The sequence below is a fragment of the Ranitomeya imitator genome, chromosome 2 (genome assembly GCF_032444005.1).
Source record: "Ranitomeya imitator isolate aRanImi1 chromosome 2, aRanImi1.pri, whole genome shotgun sequence".
Taxonomy (NCBI): Eukaryota; Metazoa; Chordata; class Amphibia; order Anura; family Dendrobatidae; genus Ranitomeya; species Ranitomeya imitator.
This window is the reverse complement of record NC_091283.1, coordinates 179,284,548-179,307,079: the sequence shown is the minus strand read 5'-3', so window position 1 is coordinate 179,307,079 and position 22,532 is coordinate 179,284,548. Positions and strand designations below refer to the sequence as shown.

Sequence of the window (22,532 nt, the reverse complement as noted above, 5' to 3'; positions counted from 1 at the left end):
ATTCCTCTCCTGACTACTGCTTATAAAAGCCTGTGGTTGTCACAATGTGTCAGAAAGTTGCATGGTGCTGGCAGCAGTCCAGCCGTACCATTCGTGGTTGCTGGCTTTAATAATTACACCCTTGAGTTTTTAGTTTTTACTTTGGTGTTGACTATTTACTTGCCTTTATGACTTTATTTTTTTCAGAGACTAAAACTCAAAAGACAGCAAAGTAATAAAAGAACAGCACCACGGAAAAGGCCAAGGAAAAAAACACAGGAAAGGCTACAGAGTATGATTCAGCAGGAAAAACCACAGTATACAGCACCAGAACAAATACCACAAATCAGAACTCCTAAGATAAAAGAAGAGGAACTGAGTGAAGAGGACTTCAGTGATATCAGCAGTGACACTATCAGCAGCTACATTAGCAGTAGTAATAGTAATACCACCAGCAGTAGTAGTAATATTAGCAGCAGCGGAAGTAGTATTACCACCAGTAGTAGTAGTAGTGAAGACGACGATGACTTGGACGACATGTCTGACAATGAAGAGCGAAGAGCAGCCACCAGATTTCTAGAGTTGATGCCTGATTTGGAATTGTGGGTTCCCAGGAAAGAAAACCAAGACTTGTTCCCCAAAAAAGCTGCTCCCTGTTCTGCTACTTCAAGCTATTTTAGAATTCCCCGGTCTACAATGCGGGGAAAACGGGGAAAATATCAGTTCAGCACTATACTGAAGGGTATCGCCTACCCGCCATCTACAGACACCGTCACAGAAAATCCTGAGAACATCCTCATAGAGGTAGGTTTTTTTGTGAAAAGGCAATAAGGCCAGAAAGTTATTATTGAGCCAATGGTCCCAGCAGGAGCATCCAAATCCACTGCAATCTCATTGCTTAGGTGCTGTACACTATGGGTGTCACGTGCAGAGTCTGCTCCTGACACTTGCTACATCCTTCCCTCCACATCAGCCCTGATAAGTCTTTGTTTACTTGGCTGCAGCGCTGACGTGCCATCTACACATGTGACCGCTGCAGGCAATCATATAAGCAATCCATCTCGTGTAGACTGCACATCATCGATGTGGCGATGTAAGCAAAGACCAAAAGGGGGACATGGAGGAGTTGCGCTGTTCTTTTGTTAGAACTCTAGCATGTAGGGTCGTAACGTCATCAGTACCAGATATGTTTTTGAACACTTGCTGCCTCATCCTCCTCTGCAGACTGTAGTTTACTTCTTGGGGCTCCCAGCAGCTGTTTTTGGTGCAAACACAAACATAATTGTCCATAAGAGAGAATGCTGCGAGGACACCAGGCGCTGGAGCATTGGGGGTTATAAGTAGGTGCATATTTTAATTCTGCTCCATTTGAGACCCCTTAAAAAATGGAGAGCTGGAAAATTCTCTTGCTTGTCTCCTGCTCACCAATGATTAGCAGATTATTGCAGCTTATCCATGTGTCCATGGGTCACTTTACCCCGTGATCGGCGAGTTTCAATGAGCCGCGTCTGCATCCTTTCTCCTCAGGCAAAGAAGAGCGGCCACCACATACTGCAGATCAGCGAGGACGACATCCGCCGGATTCTCCGATGGAATACCATACTCTGCCAAGGAAAACAGGTGCCAGATTCATGGAAAGAGATGGATCTATAGGTGCAGAGCAATGTGGCTTAAAAAAGGGTTGACCTAAAGTCTGAAAGTATAATCTGTTATCAGCCACTTGAAGCTGGAGATCAAGCTAGCTGTAGTGTTCTTCTATGTAACTCCACATGCAAAATGTGATGACGCCATTACTAATGCTGGTATTGTGAGGAACTACTGGGAGGTCCCATGTCCCTGTCACATGTGTACATGAAGAATACCACTATGACTGGCCAGTAAATGCCTTCTATCCTGCACCAGTTTTCCCCTGCAGGCTCTATTTCTGACTATCAGTTTTCTCTGAGCTGCTGGGTAGAGACTAGCTGCTATGAAGTCTCCCATAGACATGAGGGATTCCTGCACTCCTGTCTCTGTGTAGCACATGTTCAGAAGCAGCAGCATGGAGGTCATTTCGCTCTTTCTCGGGCGTCCATAATTCAATGCATCTTCCCTTTTTTTTGCGATCAGTCTGGCTCTCAGCACCCAAATCTCCCCACCACCGACAGACGTTTGTTACATTCAGATATACCATGTAACTCTATGCTTGATGACCACAGACCCATTTCCATATGTGATATTCATGGTTCCCATGCTTTGTCAGTGGTCTGATCAGATTTACAGTTAATGCTTTCTTATCTTTCTAGGCTCAGCAGATGAAGTCGGAGGACGACATCTCAGAGAATTTACCTCGAAGGTCAAAACTGAGGAGGAAATGTCCCCCGGTGGACAGAAGCCTGCTGATCACCGTTACGCCCTGGGTGGGCAATGTCTTTCTTCCTATACAAGTGCGCTACAAATCACCGTGGGAAAATCAAATTTATGGTAAGTTACATTCCAGCGTCCGATGTACTGACAGTGAGTTATAAGTGATGTATGGTCTAAAAAGTGATCTGCACAGGAAACTCACGCAATGTAGGTGAGAAACATCCATATCCATCCAAACAATTGGGTATGTTGTACTCCACCATGGCCAATCATTGTTTTATCTGGCACCTGTTCTCTGGGGCTGTCAGGTGCCCCCCATACACATTATATTTTCGGCTCATCTTGTTGGGATTTGATATGATTGTGATCAAGTGTGACTTGTGTATTAATCTGTGTTGAGGCTAATAAGTTTTCTCCTGTTTGTTTCTAGCTGATGTGATGACAAAGAAGCTTTCTGCTCTGACAATAACCAGCACCCCCATTTTTACTCTGCTTATCCAGGTAACATGACCAGTATTGCATTTTTTCAAACTGCTAAGAATGGGTTTAAAAAACATTTTAGGACTGTGTTTTTTTTTTTTCCTATTCCCACATGACAGCACCACACGAGAGCGGGGATCCGTCCATTAAAGACCGGAACCTACTAGATAAAGGGTGAAATCTCCCGCGCATCAGTTGGTTTCCTGTCCTTGAGGGAACCTGTATTTGGAGAATCAGGTGCAGAAAGGAACTGAATAGCTTACCCAGGCCAGGCCCGGTTGCCTGGAAGAATGGCTTCTTGCATGTAGCTCCGGTGTTAGGTTCTGGAGGCGACCACCGGAGGTCTAGTGTGAGCTTGGGCAGACGCGAGCGGCAGAAGCTTTTCATGTGTCTGCAGGCCATCATGTCTTCCCGTGTGTGTGCATGCGCTGAGAGTGGTATTCCCTGATGACGAGTATGTCACTGACTTCTGACCCTGAACTGGTAACTTCACTTCCGTGGGGTCCAGAGGAGGCGTCCACGTGAGAGGAGATGCTGTGACTAGTCCCTCATTTATTCATTGGTCTGACCGCCATAGAGTGAGTTTACTTCAACTTTCCTTTCCACTGTGATTATGGAGGAGCAACAGGTGCAGCGCCAGCGTCAGAGTGGGCGCAACAGTGGCTGTCGCATGAGTGACAGAAGAAGCGACAGTAAGGGCAGCCACTGAAGCCGAGGGGACCGTGGATCCACCGCCTCTAGGGGAGAATAATCGTGTGATTTGATCCAGCCTCTGAATCCGGAACCCTTACTAAACGACTGAGTGGTGAGCGATCTTCGTGACCAAGCCATTCTGTGTGATGGAGATTATGTCTTTGGTCAGGTTCTGGATGATATCCTGGACAAAGCTGGTGATATAAAGAAGGGATTTACCAGTTTGTCCATCATGGAGTATAAAAGGTCCTTTTGGAGGAGAAGGTATGGCTGGAAAAGAACTCCCAGTGATCAAGGAAAATGGGAAGACTGAAGAGGAAAGAAGTAGAGGATTCATGTTTGGGGGTCCTTTGTTGGGGAGAAGGAATTCTTGCCAGTGACACCATTCCACAGGGAGGGGGAAAGGTTTCCCTGTTCCTCCATGCCTGGGCAAGAATTTCATCCAGTAGCTGGATTCTAGGCGTAGTGGAATCAGGCCTGAGGTTGGAATTTTGGGCTGTTTTGCAGTAGTAGCAGTAACATTCCCCCTGGAAAAGTTGTGAGGAACAGTTCGCTCTGGTAACAGAAGTTTTGAATCTAGTTCAGAAACAGGTTCTCATAGAGGTACCACAGGAAGAAGAAAAAAGGGGATTTTACTCCCCCTTTTCTTGACAAAGAAGCCAGAGGGCACCTTCCAAACCATCGACAACTTGAAGAATCTGAACAAATTCCTGATTATATCAACCTTTTTAAAATGGAGTGAGTAAAATTGGCTATAAAACTTCTGTTTCCAGTATGTTACTTGAGTGTGCTGGACCTGAAAGAGGCATACTACCATGTTCTAAACCATGCAAGAGACCAAGGATTTCTAAGGGTGGCCCTATTCGTAAACACAAAGGTCAGGTATTTAGAGTTCAGGGCTCTGACCTTCTGTCTGTCCATGGCGCTGAGAGTGGTTACAAAAATCATAGTGGAGACAACGGTGCATCTTCTGGTAGCGGGATCCTGAGATTTCCTGATTGTTGACAGATCGATAGAGCACTGCAACTTCCAGCTAGCGAGGGTCAGAGCCATCTTGGAGGAATTGGATTGGCTCGTGGACCTACAAAAATCAAAGAAAATTCCATCAAAAGTTCTAGTTTTACATCTTACCTTAGATTCAGAGAGTCAGACTTGTTTCTTACCAGAAGAGAACATGCTCAAAGTGGCTGCCTTGGTAATATCGGAGCATCGAACAACGGTGGCTTACATCAACGATCAGGGGGGGGGGACAAGATCTCGCTGCCTGATGGAAGCAACTGAGGAAATTTTCCAGTTGGCAGAAAAGCATTTTGACATTCCACATGCTGGATGTCAGGAGGTCTTTAATAAATGACATGTCAGTAACGGAACAATGGAGGCAGAGACAGTCGTTGTTTGTTCTCCCTCCAGGGCTCTGAGAAAGGCTTTAAAGTCTGGAGGGGTACCCTAGCTAGATGGATTGGGGAAGGTATAGCGTTAGCCTACTCTTCTAGCGCTGTATCGGTTGCAGAGAGTATTAAAGGTCACTCGACTCGGGCTGTCATTGCCTCTTGGGCAGAGAAGGCAGAGGTGTCTATTGACCAGATATGGAAGGCAGCAACATGGTCCTCTCCTTCTGTAAGCACTATAGGCTTGATCTGACTTCTCTGTTGATCCTTACTTTGGGAGAGGGGGTTCTGCAAGAGGTAGTCCTTGGTCTTGGTTTCTCTTTAAGTCTCTCATGTGGTGCTGTCATGGAAAGGAAAGGACTAAATTACTTACTGGTAATGTGCTTTTCCAGAGCCCATGACAGCACTCTTATATTCCCACCCTTATATTGCGCTAATAAAGATTTAGGTGTATAGTCTAGAGCGTGTTGTAGTTATTGTCTGGTAGCATATAACTGTCTTGGAGGTCCTCTCATGCTCTGTAACCCAACTGATGCGGGTGAGAGGTTCTGCTCTTTTATTCAGTAGGTTCCTGTCCTTGATGGACAGATCTCCTCTCTCGTATGGTGCTGTCATGGGATTTGAAAATCCCATTACCGGTAAGTAGTTTAGTCTTTTTCATCTGTCTGCAGACTCGACAAGATTTGGCAGGTCCTCCATTGGCGCTCTGTTCTTATCCCAGATGTGAGAGAGTCTGGACACTCTGTGATGAATGTTATGTTGCCTGCAACCTCCTCCATCATGGCTGGTCCGGCGGCAGTGGATCAGTGATGGTGTAGGGACACACATCCTTGAGGGTCGCCGAAATCTCCAAGTGATGGTAAACAACACACCAACTGCTGATAGGTACCAGGATTAATCCCTCATATGAAGAGATTACATTGCTGCCGTGGGTCCTGGGATCCACCTGGTGCAAGACCATGCCTGACCTCATGTGGGCAGAGTGTTCAGAAAGTTCCTGGATGATTAAAGCATTGATGCCATTGACTGTCCCTCACATTCCAGAGACCGGAGTCCTAGTGAGAACCTCTGGGACAATCTGTATCCGTGCATCCGATGCCGCTAAGTAGCGTCACTGACTGTCCAATCGCTCACTGATTATGTCTGGGAGGAGATCTCCAGGGCACCATATCCCGACTCAACAGGAGCATGCTCAGACATAATTGGCCATGGGGCCATATACAACGCTGAGGCACATTAAGTGTTTTCCATGAAGGCATTCATGTAAATTAGACTAACTTGTGATTTTTAACGATCTCTCTGAGTCAACTGGACTGTAAATGAGCGCTGATCGATGTTCTCTGAGCAGAAATCATTTTCTGTAACTTGGCCTTTACTCTGCAGACTGCGATTGTATTTAGGTGTCTTTCTGCTGTTTACTATTGTAATACTTTTTTACACCGTATTATTTTATTCCTTTTTCTTTCTATTAGTTCTTCCAGATCAACACCGGAGGTTGTCTACAAATGATACGGCTACGGAAAGAGAGCGAATCCCAGCGCCTACAAAATAGCAAATGGACGTCACAACAGCCCCAAGCCGTAAGAAAATATTACTAAAACTACCAGTCCGCCACATGACGAATGCCTGGATGTAGTCGTCTTTGATTATTTTATTCAGGTTTTTCTCCTTCATTGGGATTTGAATGGGTTGTGCCAAGATTAGAAGTTATAATTTCCTGACCTCTTGGGGTCCGACCGCTAGGACCTCCTTATATCCTGAGAACAGAGCTCTGAAGAGCCCTGCCTGTTTGGAGTGGGGTGTTCAAGCATGGGCCACCTACGCTCCATTCATTTCATTTTATATTTCACTTGATGCCCACCCATGCACATGATGACTGGGGTGAGGGTTACCTGAGCAAGCTAGGAGGTAGAGAAGAAGAAGGGAGCAAGAAAAACACATTACACTGAGGGAAATGTAGTTTTGGACTGAGGAAGTGAAAGCGCATCAAGCCGTGTCCACAGCAAATATTGGGTGCCAGTATAAGGAATAAAACGATAAAGAAGCCATTGCATGCGGATGCTTTTTATCTCCTCCCTACATGTATAATTTACTGTTTCTTTCTTTTTTTTTATATACATAGGTTACTACGTGCTTGAAAAGAATTCACGGTATGCATATATCATTATGGAAATAAAAGTATAGAGTAAGCTCCAAGGATCCTGTAGTGGTGGGTGCAGGTAGCCGGAAATGGTTATGAAGGGGATTTTTAATTTATTTTTTTTTTGCCCTAAAATTATATTCTGTTAAAGGGTTAGTGGTAGGGGTATCACTTGTCTCCTTCCCAACATCTACAGTACATGTTGCAGATGTATAAAGTCATCTCAGGAGCAGTGTTCTACAACCTCCACCAGCCTGTAACAGAGGCAATTGGAGCTAGCTCCGATCACTGCCGTTTAAGCAATGGAATGCTGATGACCGCAAAATTTCAGTGGTGAGGCATGTGTTCTAGTGCACATTAAACTCCCCAAAAACCGAAACAAAAAAATCAGCAGAAAACTTTTTTTTACAAGGACTTTTATTTTTTTTAAAGTATTGATGTATTTAAAAAAAACAAAAAAAACTATATAAGTTTGGTATACGAGTAATTGTACGGACCTGGAGAATCATGTTATCTGGTCATTTTTGCTGCACAGCAAATGCCATAAAAATAAAAACAGTGGCAGTATTGTTTTTTTTTTTTTTTTTCATCGTTTCACCGCACAATTTTTTATTTATTTCTATTTGTCGGTACATTTTGTAGTCAAATAAATGCTGCCATTCAACACTACATCTGATCTTTCAAAAAAAAAAGTCCTCAAGTCTAGATCGACAGAAAAAAATAAAAAAAAGTAATGGCTATGGCTCTCGGAAGAAAAAATAAGACTGCAGAATGAGACTTGCAGGAAGGAGTAAAGTTTGTGTGATGTGAGATTCGGAGGATGACGCGTTAACCCTTGTAGCGATTTAATCTGATGTCTAATGGTACAGACTATTTTTATTTACCGAAAAATGAAATGTTTTAGTAATTTTCCTCTTTCTGCAGCGCCATGCTCTAATGCTCAGCTATCACAACCAGCTAGTAGAGAGGATAAATCCAACGATGGATCTGGACTACAAGCTAAACATCCCTGCCCTCCGAGAGTCTTTGCACCAGTTTCAAAGCCGAAGACCGTATTTGAGTTGCTGAAAGAAAAAAGACTGAAGGAATCGAAGGCCCGTCGCGCTCGCGCTGCGGCCCAAAAGTCGGTTGTCGTGGCACCAAGCATTCTGATTTCCTCCCAGATAGTGGTCAGCCAGACCCCCACGCCTGCAGGAGAGCCGGAAAATCCAGCCCTTCCTGTAGCCTCTAGCACTTCACAAAATAGTCTCTTGCAAACTTTACCCTTTGTGGCATTGCCAACGTGCCAAGGTATACCAACAAGCAACATTGCTAGTGACCAGTTATCACCAGCGAGCAGCGGCCAGCAAGGACCAGATGCTGATCAATCTGTAACCCCCACACATGATGCAGAGGCCACCGATAAATGCAATAGTACGCCATCTGCTGCGTGCACTGTGCAGCCTGCACCAGTCCTGGCTTCGCCACAACTACCGATACAGCAGTTGTGCACCCAGCAGTTGCTCAGTGCACTGAACCCATTGGGTAACTCCGCCACTTGGATTCTTACTCCACAAGGCTTGATCCAAATTCCAGTCCAAGCGTTGTTTCCTACTGCAACTCAGGCACCAAGGAATCAAGACCCAGGCAGTGTAAAAGCTGTGAAACCATCAACAAATGAAGCCTTCAATATAGTCCCTGAAGTACCAACTAGTACAAGTTGTACAGTGGTGCACCCACCAGTGCCTGAGTGTACCGGGTCGTCACCATCAGAAAATGCTGAAGATGAAGCAGTACCAGGTGCTTCGCCTGCTCCCAGTCCTCCCAACAAGTCTGCGCAAGTTACCCTTACACCCCCAAAAAAATACCCTGTTGTGAAAATAGCAAAAATCTTATCCCCCAATCAGACTAATGAAGATACATGCAATAGAGAAAATACTGAGATGCCTGATCCAGCCCAGACCCCTGCCCAAACTTCCACAAGTATCCCTGAGAGGAACTTTGTTGACCTGAGCCTTATCTCTTTGGAAGATGAGACCAGTGTGAAAGACTGGATGAAGGGTAAATGCAGCGGGGAAACGCTAAAGAGCACCATGGCTTATTTGCCACCGTCTGCTTGCACCCTAAAGACCTTTTCCCGGATCCTTTTGCAGAAGACGAATTTGGAAGAGCGAGCTTTTAAGCTGGTACCTCCTGATGGAGCAGGTGAGAGGGAGATGAGTAAAAAGCAGGAGATCCTGGATGACCTGGTGGAGCAGAAGCTTAAAAACAATCCGGCATACAACCTCCTCAAGAAGCGATTCCTCTCCGCATTCACATTCACAGGGTTACTCGCTGTTTTTCCGGCCCCAAATAGTGAGGGAACAAAGCCCAAGGTGATGAGCGAGGACAAGATAGTGGAAATTAACATGTATAATAAGAATACAGATGACTGCACAGGAGACGAATCCCCCGGAGCAAACGCAGAGTTCCATCTACATGAGGTGAGAATGGGAAGCATATGTATAGCTCACAGCCAGAGCTGCACTCACAATTCTGCTACTTCATTTTCTCTATACGATCTGATGCTACAGTGTATCAAGTGTTTATATCATTCACTGTGGAGTGATGAATGTATCTCTGGGGTATATCTGTCAGAATAAAGGGGTAGTAGACACTTCAGGCCTTTTTCTGTGCAGGAAAATGCAAGACTACTCAAAACAGGTGAATGAGGAGGCCTGTCCTGTGAAGACTCCTTATTCCGAGGACCCCCATCAATCAGGAAACAATTGCAGATATTAGTACAAAGCTATTGCTTATTTTGAGGGACATGTTTCTTTTCCATCTTTAACTCTTTTGTCTTACTTTTTGTAAGGGAGAAATGATGGATCCTGACAACCACTACTCTCCAATGACAACTGAGTTTGACAGTGAAGCTGGGACTCTTGGGATGCGACTGAGAAGTAAAAAGGTGTATAGTCGCAGCGAGACCTGAACGACCGGTATGTACGGCCAATAACTAGGGATCCTTCCGTTCCTCATTTCTAGTGTCAGCCTGTTAACACAGATCCACGGAGGAAGACTCATAATTATGGCCTGCTGCACAGGACATAATGGCACTGCTACATAGGATTTCTGTGGTGATCTACAAGTTCAGCATCATTAATATTAAAAGGGTTTTTCTATCATATAAAATGATGATATACAGTTGTGCTCAAAAGTTTATACCCCGGCAGAATTTTTGCTTTCTTGGCCTTTTTTCAGAGAATATAAATGATAACACCAAAACGTTATGCAGCACGTTATCAGCAAATACTGGAGACAAATTTACAATTATCAGCTCGGAAGCTGCACATGGGACGTACTTGGACGTTCCAACATGACAACGATCCAGAACACAAGGCCAAGTCGACCTGTCATTGACTACATTAGAACAAAGTGAAGGTTCTGGAGTGGCCATCTCAGTCTCCTGACCTCAATATCATTGAACCACTCTGGGGAGATCTCAAGCGCACAGTTCATGCTAGACAGTCCAGGAATTTACAGGAACTGGAGGCTTTTTGCCAAGAAGAGTCGGCAGCTTTACCATCTAAGAACATAAAGAACCTCATCCACAACTACCACAAAAGACTTCAAGCTGTCATTGATGTTACAGGGGGCAAAACACGGTATTAAGAAGAGGGGTATGTGAACTTTTGATCAGGGTCATTTGGATGTTTTGGGTTCTCATTATGATTTAAAAAGAGAAAACACAGTAGTTTGACAATAAATGGCTTCACCCGACCACTAACCATGAGTGGAGGAAAAGTTTTGGTGTTATCTTCATATTGTCTGAAAAAAGGCCAAGAAAGCAACAATTCTGCCGGGGTATGAAAACTTTTGAGTACAACTGTATATTTAGAAAAGTAATGGACACATGTCTTAGTGATTGAATTCTGGTTTGCTGTTCAGCCCCACGTTCCCTGGTGTAATAACATCCGGCCTCTCATCCCTATTGTATAACAACCGGCCATTCGTCCCCTGGTGTATGACCTCCGGCCCCCTTGCCCGCCCCCGCCCCCCCCCCCCCCCCCCCTCAGTGTATCGCCTTCGGCCCCCCGCCATGCCTGCTGTCTTTACTAACATGTGACAGAGCGGCCGGTGGTGCAGAGATCACTGACACCAACCTGTAATAGGAGCCACCGGGGTAACAAGTCTGTTCATGACATTTCTTCATGCTAAATCTTCCCCATCACCTGTGAGTGATATTATTAAGAAGCAGAAGGAACCGCAGCAACTCAGCCACGAAGTGGAGCCCCCATAATGTTACAGAGTGGGAAGGGGGCTGAAGAGCAGAGGGCAGAAAAGTCACCAACGCTCTGCTGACTCCATAACTGCAGAGTCCAGACCTCTGGTATTAACATCAGGACAAACACTGCGCTCCTCCGGTAATGATGTTATGGGCTTATTATCAGGGCTCTGGCTTGGCCCTAGTTCCACTGAAGGGAAGTCATATATATAGATATATGTGGCAGATTGTAATGATATTCACATTTCTTGTATATCTAACAATCTGAGAAGAAGAGGGGTACACAAGAGACTTACAATAGACAGAGGTGGAAGGGATAAGTACAGGTGCTGGGGGATGGAGAGGGAGGGAAATGAATGACCCAGTATACAAGGTGCTTAAATATTCAGAAGTATCCAGAAGATGTCGTCCCACCAGGACCAAATGAGGTTGAGTCTCTCGACCTTTTCGTCACTGAAAGCAGTGCGATATTCGAAACTTCTGCTATCTTTGACCCTAGTATATGGGAGAAATATAGACGAGGGAGAGGTTTGTTTCCAATTAGAAGCTATTAAATAACTTACAGTTGTCAATCTGTGTAGAAGAAGTGGAGTCGTTCTGGATATATTCTGCGGAAAGACATTGCGTAAGAAGAGCTGAGGTTCTAGTGATCGGTCCAGATTAAAGACCTGTTTAATCAGAGTTTGTACATTTGTCCAGGAGCAATCCCTGAATAGAGATAGATCCTCTGGACAAGGCACATCTCCAACACAAGGGAGAAATGAGTGGATCTAATGTCTGTAGAAACTCCGGAGTTTGGTGCCAGAAGTGGAGGACCTTGTATTGCTTCTCTTTATAAGTGGTAAAGGATGCCGACATGAATGCTCTTCACCATACAAATCCCCGATCAGCGTCACTTGACGTTCTACCCAGATAACCTTCCCACTTGAGCATATACGGATGTCTAATCTAAGAATTTTCATTGGAGTTTTGTACGATATTGTATACATCAGAGATTAAGTCTTTCGTTGACGGACCGTTTCTTCTACAGATCCTTTCAGAAGGTGTTGGGATAGAAACCTATAAACTATGGAATAGGGATGAGGCAAATGCCTGATCTTAAAGTATTGGAATAACAAGTAACGAGAACATAGGAACAGATAATTTAGATTCCATCTCACCATAAGAAAGCAAAGTCCTTGTTTTTTATTTAGTTAGGGAGTTTGTGGATGACCATTTACATTTTTTAGAGCAAGTCCTCCACATGTCTCTAAGTGAGATTCATTGGGACTAGGAATTTGTTTTCAGATGGATCGTTGAAACCCAGTTGAGTTTCGACGAGCCAAAGTTTTTCAATTTCCATCCAATTTCCATGTTTATATGACCATGCTGGGATTCTGTGTAGGTGCGCAATAATAAATGACTCCCGGACCTCCTGTGTTTTCTCCATTCAGCAGGATGGACTTTGAGCTTCTGTGGTCTTTCTATGCCTATATGATTTTCAGAGTGGCCGCCCGTAGTGACCCCAAATCTCTGAATAGGATATGTATGGGGAGAGTTTCAAACAATAATTTTGGAAGAATGGTCCTTTTTATTGTTGAGATACGTCAAGAGGGAGCAAATTTCTTTATATAATGATGGGAAATTATTCTCAGTTGAAAATGAAGACATGAGATTAATTCCGAAATATTTAAGAGCGGTGTCTCTCCATTGGTATCTAAAGTTGTTACCGAGAAGATTCAGTTGGGGATTTGGTATATTTATTGGAAGAACTTCTGTTTTTAGTTGTTTTTGTTTTGTAGCCTGACATGGTGCCAAACTCTGATAAAATTGAGTGCAGATGAGGGAGAGAACGATGAGGATTGGCGAGTTAGGAGAATATCATCTGCAAAAATGGAAAGTTTGAGTTCTCTATCTTGGACTCCTTTGATAAATAACCAATAAATGAGCTACTAGAGTATTTGAGTATTTTATTCTTATTTGTAGTATCTCCCCCCCCCCCCCAAATAAATACAATAATGTAATTATTAAAGAAAAAAGAAACAGAGTGCGACTTTAAAATAAATCAAACTTTATTGAGACAAAAAATAACAATACTTATTAAAATCAAGGCTATGAAGTTGTGTGATTCAGAAACATATTATGCAGCATGGCCAAAGATGAATGTAATTCGTCAAGATATATCAATTATCATATATGAAATTTTATATATTATTGCTAAAAAGCATATATATGGAATGGTAAACAAAATAAACGGTGGAGTAACCATAAACCACCAACATAGAGTAAAAGACAAATTTTTATTAGAAAAACATAATAAAAGAATCAAATCACAGTAAAAAAAATGGTGCTTTGTAAAGGGAGGAACAGCAATAAAGGGGTGTTCTTTCCATCTAGAATGTCATCCATGGGAACATATATCACCAACTACTAAGTAAATACATAGGTAATAAGTGACAAGTGTAGATGACGGTTGAAGGTTCAACTACTTAGACATATGGATATTGCAGTTCACAAGAGGTCAAGAAAGTGAAAAAAAAAACGTCATAGACTGTAGCCATAGATTTATACATATTAGTCCGAAGAAGATCAAGAACACATTCCACTATACTAACACACAAGGGGCCTAACAACTATATTAATCAGGCCACAGAATGTTTCAGTTCAAAAAATATAAATTTATTATTGATAAATAGAATAAAATGTTACTTTCACTACAAAGTACAAAGAATGCCTCCAATCCAATGAACCGGCTTTATGTGCAGTGCAGGTATACAGCAATAGCAGGTTTAATGATATATAGAAAATGACACATTTTTATTAATTAACCTGTATCTATGGCTGAAGATTATATATTTATGTGCTGGAGGGTTACTGATGAACACAGGAGGATCTATTGTACCACGATGTATCATATGTCCATATACCTGACTATGAAATAGCCTGTAAAGCTTATATCAAAAATACAAATTACCGTAACCTATATCGGGGTACAAAGAATCGACCATAAATATTACCACATTACCTATATTGTACGGTACCTAGCTCACACGATATGTCTAATAGCCTATACGGCTTATGTCAAAGTATAAGGAGGTCTATCTTAATCATGACCACATACCCCTATACTATACGGCACCTACCGTAAGTGGTAGATGTATCAATTGCGCAAGATAAACCACCAGTGCTCAGCTCATGAGGTATGTCCAATGGCTTGTAAGGCCTAAATCAGAACATAAAAAGGTCTATCTTGAACATGACCACATACCTCAATATTATACGGCACCCAAGTGGTGAGATGTATCGATAGCGCAAGAAAGGCCACCAAGCAACCCCTAATCCTAAATCATAATTACCCACTACTGCACTCACTCACGAGGCCGGTGTAATACCCCTACGTGCAGGGGCGTGCTCCCCCGGAAGAAGAGTCATATCGAAACACGCGTAAGGGTATTACACCGGCCTCATGAGTGCGTGCAGAGGTAATTATGATTTAGGATTAGGGGTTGCTGGTGGCCTTTCTTGCGCTATCGATACATCTCACCACTTGGGTGCCGTATAATATTGAGGTATGTGGTCATGTTCAAGATAGACCTTTTTATGTTCTGATTTAGGCCTTACAAGCCATTGGACATACCTCATGAGCTGAGCACTGGTGGTTTATCTTGCGCAATTGATACATCTACCACTTAGGTGCCGTATAGTATAGGGGTATGTGGTCATGATTAGGATAGACCTCCTTATACTTTGACATAAGCCGTATAGGCTATTAGACATATCGTGTGAGCTAGGTACCGTACAATATAGGTAATGTGGTAATATTTATGGTCGATTCTTTGTACCCCGATATAGGTTAATTTGTATTTTTGATATAAGCTTTACAGGCTATTTCATAGTCAGGTATATGGACATATGATACATCGTGGTGCAATAGATCCTCCTGTGTTCATCAGTAACCCTCCAACACATAAATATATAATCTTCAGCCATAGATACAGGTTAATTAATAAAAATGTGTCATTTTCTATATATGATTAAACCTACTATTGCGGTATACCTGCACTGCACATAAAGCCGGTTCATTGGATTGGAGGCATTCTTTGTACTTTGTAGTGAAAGTAACATTTTATTCTATTTATCAATAATAAATTTCTATTTTTTGAACTGAAACATTCTGTAGCCATAGATGTATCTGTGTGGATAGAAACTACAAACTACTTAGGTTTTGTAAATTCAAAATGAAAGATCAGACAGTGAAAAAGCACAAGTGGTATCCACAGAAAGCAGTCATAAATGTACTAGTGTCGCCAAAAGCTGCAAATCAATAGTATAATCTGGAACTTACCCATGGTGTATGGAGATGGAACGCCGCACACTGCCCCGACGCGCGTTTCGCTTTCTCAAGGGGAGTTTTAAACCCAAATGCAAGATGTAAAGCATGGACTTGAAAGCCTTTGAGAAGATGGTAGATTTTGTATGTAGTTGCCCCTAAACTCAAAAAATTGTTTAAAACTAATGGAGAAATTGATATATGCACAGTTACCTTGTTATATTAAAACATAGACCGCTAGGTGGCAATATGTTCTGTCTATTTTTTCCCATTTTCGCAGGAATGCTGCTTCAGATTTTTCCAAATTGATAACTGTACTGATTTTCTGTATATGAATATATCAGATTACATTTTGCACTATGCACTTTATTCTAAATGATTCCGTTGTCATCAGAAAATGATGGTACAGTATAACTTTTGTGAAATCATTGGCCTGTAATTCTTACAGTCTAGTCTATCTTTATCTGGTTTAGGAATTAAAGTTATATAGGAGCGCAGCATAGAGTCAGGATCCCGAAACCCCTTTAGAGTGGGTAGTAGTTGATCCTGGAAGGTTTTGGTGGACCATCCGCTCCCGGTTGTTTCCTATTTGGTCGATGGTCTATTATATCTTTGTGATACCGCTGTGATATAAGCATTTAACGATGTAACTACCTCTGTAGGAAGCGTGGGTATGTGGCAAGAATCCAGAAAGGAACTAATGAGATTATCCCTTATGTGGAAGTTAGACTGGGAACGTGAGTAAAGTTGTGAGAAGTACTCGTGGTAATATCTGCTATCTCTTTTGTATTGTAAGTTATTTGATTTTTTAAATTTTTTTTTGTTACATGGAACATAGGGAGAAGACTTGTGATCTCCAAGTTGCTTATCTAGCAATGTATGGGGTGTGATGGCTCTTTCATACTACTGCTGGCGTGTATAAAGAAGTAGTCTAGGCGTGTATAAAGAAGTAGTTTAGGCGTGTGTAAAGTGTCTATCCACTTGCTTTAGCGCCATGCTTTTTAGCTGAGCTCTAACATCTATGAGTTTTTTAAGAATGGTTTTGGAAGCGTTGGATAGTTCAGTGGTTAGTGCTTCACATTTTATTTTATAATTTTTTTTAAGTTTGCCTATATTGTAGGCAAATCTTAATCCTTCAACACAAGGACATTGTGGACAATTGTAGCTTCCAGCTTTGTGGGAACAGTTTGGGGAAGACCCTTTTCTGTCCCCCATGACTGTGCCCAGTGCACAAGGACCATACAGACCTGGAGGAGAGTTTGGTGGAAGAACATGAGCGGCCGCACAGAGCAAGGACCTCAGCCCCATCCAAGAGCAGAGATTGTGACCCCGGCCTCCCCCCAACATCAGGGCCTGACCCCACAAATGCTCTTCTGGATGAATGGCAACAATTCCCACAGACCCCTCCAAAATCTTGTAGAAATCCTTCCCAATTCTTCTCCGACTGCTAGGGTGAGAGTTAATGGAGAGTTGTCTGGAAGTTTTGGTTTATATAGGGGGACTAGGCAGGGGTGTCCGCTGTCTCCGCTGTTTTTTGCGCTGTCAGTCGAGCCTCTAGCACAGACATTTAGGAATTCGGTTTCGGTTAGGGGGTTCCGGTATGGCATGATAGAGGGGAAAATAGCCCTATATGCAGATGACATGCTACTATTTTTAGAAAATTCTGGAGAGGCCTTGGAGGGTACGATGAATATTCTCAGGACATTTGGGGATATATCGGGTCTTGAAATCAATTGGGAGAAGTCAAATATCTTGATAGTGGATAAAGGGGGCGACGACATCCCAATATCAGGGGAAGGTAGTAAGCGGACAGTGGTTTCACAGTTCAAATATTTGGATGTTCAAGTGTCTCTTCCTCTTTCGAGCTACGTCGATCTGAATCTGTCCCCATTGCTGGACAGGTTTAGGAAGAAAATAGGGGCGTGGTGCAAACTATACCTTTCAGTGGTGGGAAGGATAAACTTAATCAAAATGATTCTTATGCCCCAATTATTGTATGTATTGCATAATTCCCCCGACTGGTTGTCCCGAAAGTGGTTTCACACCATTAACTCTATATTTCGAGACCTTGTTTGGGGGAAAAAACAGCCAAGAATTAGGCTGGAATTGCTTCAGAGGCCTAAAGATAGGGGGAACTGGCCCTTCCGAATCCCTGGATCTATTTTTTGGCAGCATAGGGTCAGCAGATGAGAAGTTGGAGAGAGGTGAATGGACTGGGCTCCGTTCAGCGGATTTTGGTCTGGTTAGTGGGAAGGGGCCCATTGGTTCAGGGATTAGAGGCGGGGGGATTCAGGAACTTTGGAACGGCTTATCCTACCATGACATTGATTCAAAAGGTATGGGAGACAATTAAAAAGACAAGGGGAGTGGGACTTTTAATAAATCTCTCCCCAATATGGCACAATGAAATAATACCAGAATTTATTAAAATGGGGGAATTCAAAAATTGGAAAGCATGGGGTATTCAATATATGGCACAGATTCAGGACGCACGAGGACTGTTATCCTTTGAGGCACTGCAGGAGAGTTATGGGTTGCAGGAGGCCTATAGGTTTCAATATGGACAGTTGAGACATGCCTATCTTGCGCAGAGTAAAACGATGGATATGGGAATTTATAGAGACATTCTGGTGACTATGTCTGTGCTACGGGAGGAACGAAAGGGGTAGTCTCGGATATTTATAGGGATTTGTTATATACCTTTCTTAATAGATTCCATATTAAAGCAAAAGAGAAATGGGAGGAAGAGTTGGGAAGGATAGAGGAGGATAAATGGGAGGATATCATGGAGTATATTCCCCAATTATCATTAAGTGAGCCGGGCAGACTTTCGCCAATATATGTGCTTCACAGAGTATATAGAACTCCAGATAGACTATATAAGGCAGGGCTGAGACAGACCTCCGAGTGTCCTAGGTGCCAGTCCGAGGGAGCAGGGATTCTATGCATGTTATGGCAATGTACGAGATTGAATTCATACTGGTTGGAGGTGGGAGACACAATTGGAAAATCATATGGCTGTACAATCGCAAGCGATCCTGTGATGTATATTTTGGGATATGTGGAAGAGATCTGAGTTCCAAATCATCATAAAGTGGCCATAGCTGGATTATTGTATGTTGCGCAAAAGCTAATTGCCAGGCACTGGCTGAGTGAGGTACCGACGACTCTGCAGGAACTTTATAGACAGTCTGATATGGTTATTAATATGGAAAAGGGTATTTATGAAAAAAGGAAAAGTGTGAAAACCTTTGAAACACTTTGGAAACCTTGGATGGAGAGGAACTGATTCCAAGGGAAAGTGGCTTTATTATGTAAGCAATGTATGCTATTGTCCTATTCTTGTTTATAGAGGCTTTAGGGAGGGGGGAGGGTAAGGGGAGGAACTGGGGGACTGTTTCCAAAACTTTTTGTAAACCTGTTTTTTCTCCTTTTTGACACAATTGTGTCTATTTGTCAACTTGACTACTGTTAATAAAAATTATCTGATTTAAAAAAAAAAAAAAAAGAAATCCTCCCCAGAAGAGCGGGAGCCGTTATATCTGCAGAGGGGCGACTCCATATTATGTCTATGGATGTAGGAGGGGAGGTGGGATGTGGGGGGCACATACTTTTCTCCATATAGTGTCATTTCTGTAATGTATGGCGTCTCTTTATTATTCTTTAGTCTGTTGTGTAAACCAGTTGGATACTGGAAGTGACTTTAGTGCGGGTCCAGCAGTGCGATCGCTTTTATATATTTTTCCCATCCATCTTCGTGTGCAGAGCGGACTCCCTTATTCCCAGCCGTGATGCACATGGCCGTATTACAGCTCCTGCAGACCTCTTTGGGTCTGTGAACAACCCGGGAAGACTTGCTGACTTACTAGCTGGGCAGGGGCCGCACTTGTCGATTTGTGTTTGGTCGGATGACCCCCATGAAGGACAGAAAGCCAGTCTGCGTGCCGTTATTGGTTCCATTCCTCCATTGGTTTAGTTAGTTCCTACGCTGACATTTCATATCTGAGATCTCTTCTGTCTTACACATATAAATTCTTCTTTACTTCCTTTTGTTTTTTTTGCATTGCAGATCGGTTGGGATGAAGTATCCCGCTGCTGAAGCTTATGAAGAACGTCACAAGCGCATCAGACAGGAGCGCACTCTCGTTAACCCTTCCGGCTAATTGATTGATCTGCAGGCCCGTGTCACGTACTCCTAGTGGAGGGAACACGTTTTGGGGGGTAAAACTATACCCAGAAATATCACACCAAGTCATGTATAAATAACCTGCATCAGGTCCATGTAAAAGATGGAGCACAAAGCGGGCCGCTGGGGCATACCGAGGTCTGCTGAATCATGCAGACCGTATTATGTAATGTCACTGCCTAATATTTAAGTTCCTTCTGTTTTCTGTATATGTCTATGCTCTTGTCTGATCTTGTACTCATCAATAGAGCCGGACCCCCTGCATTGTGTTTGTAGAGCGTCAATATAAATCTTCATCTCCATTAATCAGATATAAGTTGCGTTATGGACGGATGTCAGATGGACAAACCAATTTGAAAACTATTCTTTAAAGAGAATTTAAAGATTTAAAATTAGTATAGATGTGTAGGCGCCTGTCTCCCAATAAAAACGAAACCTTTCTTGTAGAAATCCGATGTACCGGTCGTGAGAAATCCAGTGTAGAAGTCATATGTAAATCTGGCTGAAAGTGCACAGCGGGCGTGTCACTGTATTAGGACAGCTTTTTCCAAGTGCATGGGCACGCCCCCAGTGCACTTTCAGCCTGATTTGCATATAGCTTCTACACTGGATTTCTCACGACTGCCACCTCGGATCTCTACAAGTGAGGTACCCTTTTTATTGGGAAACCAGAGCCTATACAACCGTGCTGCTACTAATATACGTACAAATGTGCGTATGGGTTCCCTTAAATTAGTTTAGATTTTATTGTAGAGAAGAAAGGAAAATAAAACTGGTAAAGTAGGACTTGGTCACCAGGTATAGCCAGGAGTTCTGATTTAAAGGGGTTGTCCAATAAACAAAATTCATCACCAACCCACGATTATGGAGGGGGCGACTGATCACAAGAACGGGGATCCTCATATGTCGAGGATGAATGGAGCGGTGTTGGACATGCATGACCACTGCACCACTTGCTATCTAGGAGAGGTAATGGCTCCAATGCAATATAATAAAGCAGGGACCCCCGTTATTATGATCGATGCTGGTCCCAGCACTCGGACCCTCATCGATCATTTAATCATCTGTGCTATGTATAGGCTATAAATGTTGTTTATGAAATCCTTTTAGGCGGGTTCTCATAAACAACTCAATTCATATAAAAGCTGCAGATCCTGAGACCCCCGGTTGGCAGCTAATTCTATAGAAGGAAGTTGCCATCTCTTAATTGGTTCCTCTGCAGGGGAAAGTTAGCATTGCATGTGCTCTGTCAGAGGAGTCCACCAGTGCCGCTCCTTGTTAGCAACTTTCCACCCTCATAGACTTGGTGCACCGGCCGAGACCCCCTCTGTGCTGTCATTAACCCCTAATAGGCCTGTAGACCCCCATAGCGATGCAATGTGGGCACCCGGCCCAAAGCACAGCTCTTCTATCTGTGTTAATGTATTGTAAGTGTGGTCGGCCTCATCGAGCTGAAGATTTCTATATTTATTTTGTACACTTTTATATATATTTTTTTGTACCTGGAAAATGATATGATTAAAGGAGTCATTCTATTTTCTCACTTCCTCTCTGCTTTGCTTTTCATGTTCCTCTTTTCTTTTCCTGTATCTCGCTTGCGTTAGTCCTTGTATTGCAGGTCTGGGAAAGTGATTTCCCCAACGTCACATCTGTTCACTGCCTCTTAGGATGAAGAGATTTAGGAGTGACTTTTTTTCTATAGGAAATGATGAGTCGGATGATTATTAACAGTGAGTGCACCACTATCATAGTCTTATGGCTCACACACACGCTAGCCGCCATGGTCTCAGACGGGCCCGATTCTAACGCATCGGGTATTCTAGAATATGTATGTATATAGCAGCCACTTAGTATATAGGAGTCATGTAGTATATAGCAGACAAATACTACGTGGCCTGTTCTATATACTATGTGGCTGCTATATACAAACATACATACATATTGTAGAATACCCGATGCGTTAATACAGGCCACACAATATATAACAGTGGCCACGCAGTATATAACACAGCCACGTACTATATACCACAGCCCACGCAGTATATAGCAGCCACGTAATATATAACACTGCCCACGCAGTACAGTGGGGCAAAAAAGTATTTAGTCAGTCAGCAATAGTGCAAATTCCACCACTTAAAAAGATGAGAGGCGTCTGTAATTTACATCATAGGTAGACCTCAACTATGGGAGACAAACTGTGAAAAAAAAATCCAGAAAATCACATTGTCTGTTTTTTTTAACATTTTATTTGCATATTATGGTGGAAAATAAGTATTTGGTCAGAAACAAACAATCAAGATTTCTGGCTCTCACAGACCTGTAACTTCTTCTTTAAGAGTCTCCACTTTCCTCCACTCATTACCCGTAGTAATGGCACCTGTTTAAACTTGTTATCAGTATAAAAAGACACCTGTGCACACCCTCAAACAGTCCGACTCCAAACTCCACTATGGTGAAGACCAAAGAGCTGTCAAAGGACACCAGAAACAAAATTGTAGCCCTGCACCAGGCTGGGAAGACTGAATTTGCAATAGCCAACCAGCTTGGAGTGAAGAAATCAACAGTGGGAGCAATAATTAGAAAATGGAAGACATACAAGACCACTGATAATCTCCCTCGATCTGGGGCTCCATGCAAAATCCCACCCCGTGGGGTCAGAATGATCACAAGAACGGTGAGCAAAAATCCCAGAACCACGCGGGGGGACCTAGTGAATGAACTGCAGAGAGCTGGGACCAATGTAACAAGGCCTACCATAAGTAACA

At 43.0% G+C, this 22,532-nt stretch overlaps 1 protein-coding gene across 1 annotated transcript in view; it reads left to right on the top strand.

Annotated features, from left to right (window-relative positions):
• SNAPC4 (small nuclear RNA activating complex polypeptide 4) overlaps nucleotides 1-21,310 on the top strand; it is a 60,358-nt gene extending 39,048 nt beyond the window's left edge. Inside the window, exons 15-23 of the mRNA XM_069748134.1 lie at nucleotides 187-783; nucleotides 1,507-1,599; nucleotides 2,265-2,442; nucleotides 2,756-2,826; nucleotides 6,359-6,466; nucleotides 7,009-7,036; nucleotides 7,951-9,488; nucleotides 9,860-9,986; nucleotides 19,651-21,310. Coding sequence (XP_069604235.1) covers nucleotides 187-783; nucleotides 1,507-1,599; nucleotides 2,265-2,442; nucleotides 2,756-2,826; nucleotides 6,359-6,466; nucleotides 7,009-7,036; nucleotides 7,951-9,488; nucleotides 9,860-9,979 — 2,733 coding nt within the window. The 3' untranslated portion in view covers nucleotides 9,980-9,986; nucleotides 19,651-21,310. The remainder of the gene's footprint in view (nucleotides 1-186; nucleotides 784-1,506; nucleotides 1,600-2,264; nucleotides 2,443-2,755; nucleotides 2,827-6,358; nucleotides 6,467-7,008; nucleotides 7,037-7,950; nucleotides 9,489-9,859; nucleotides 9,987-19,650) is intronic.
• The last annotated feature ends 1,222 nt before the right edge of the window (nucleotides 21,311-22,532 follow it).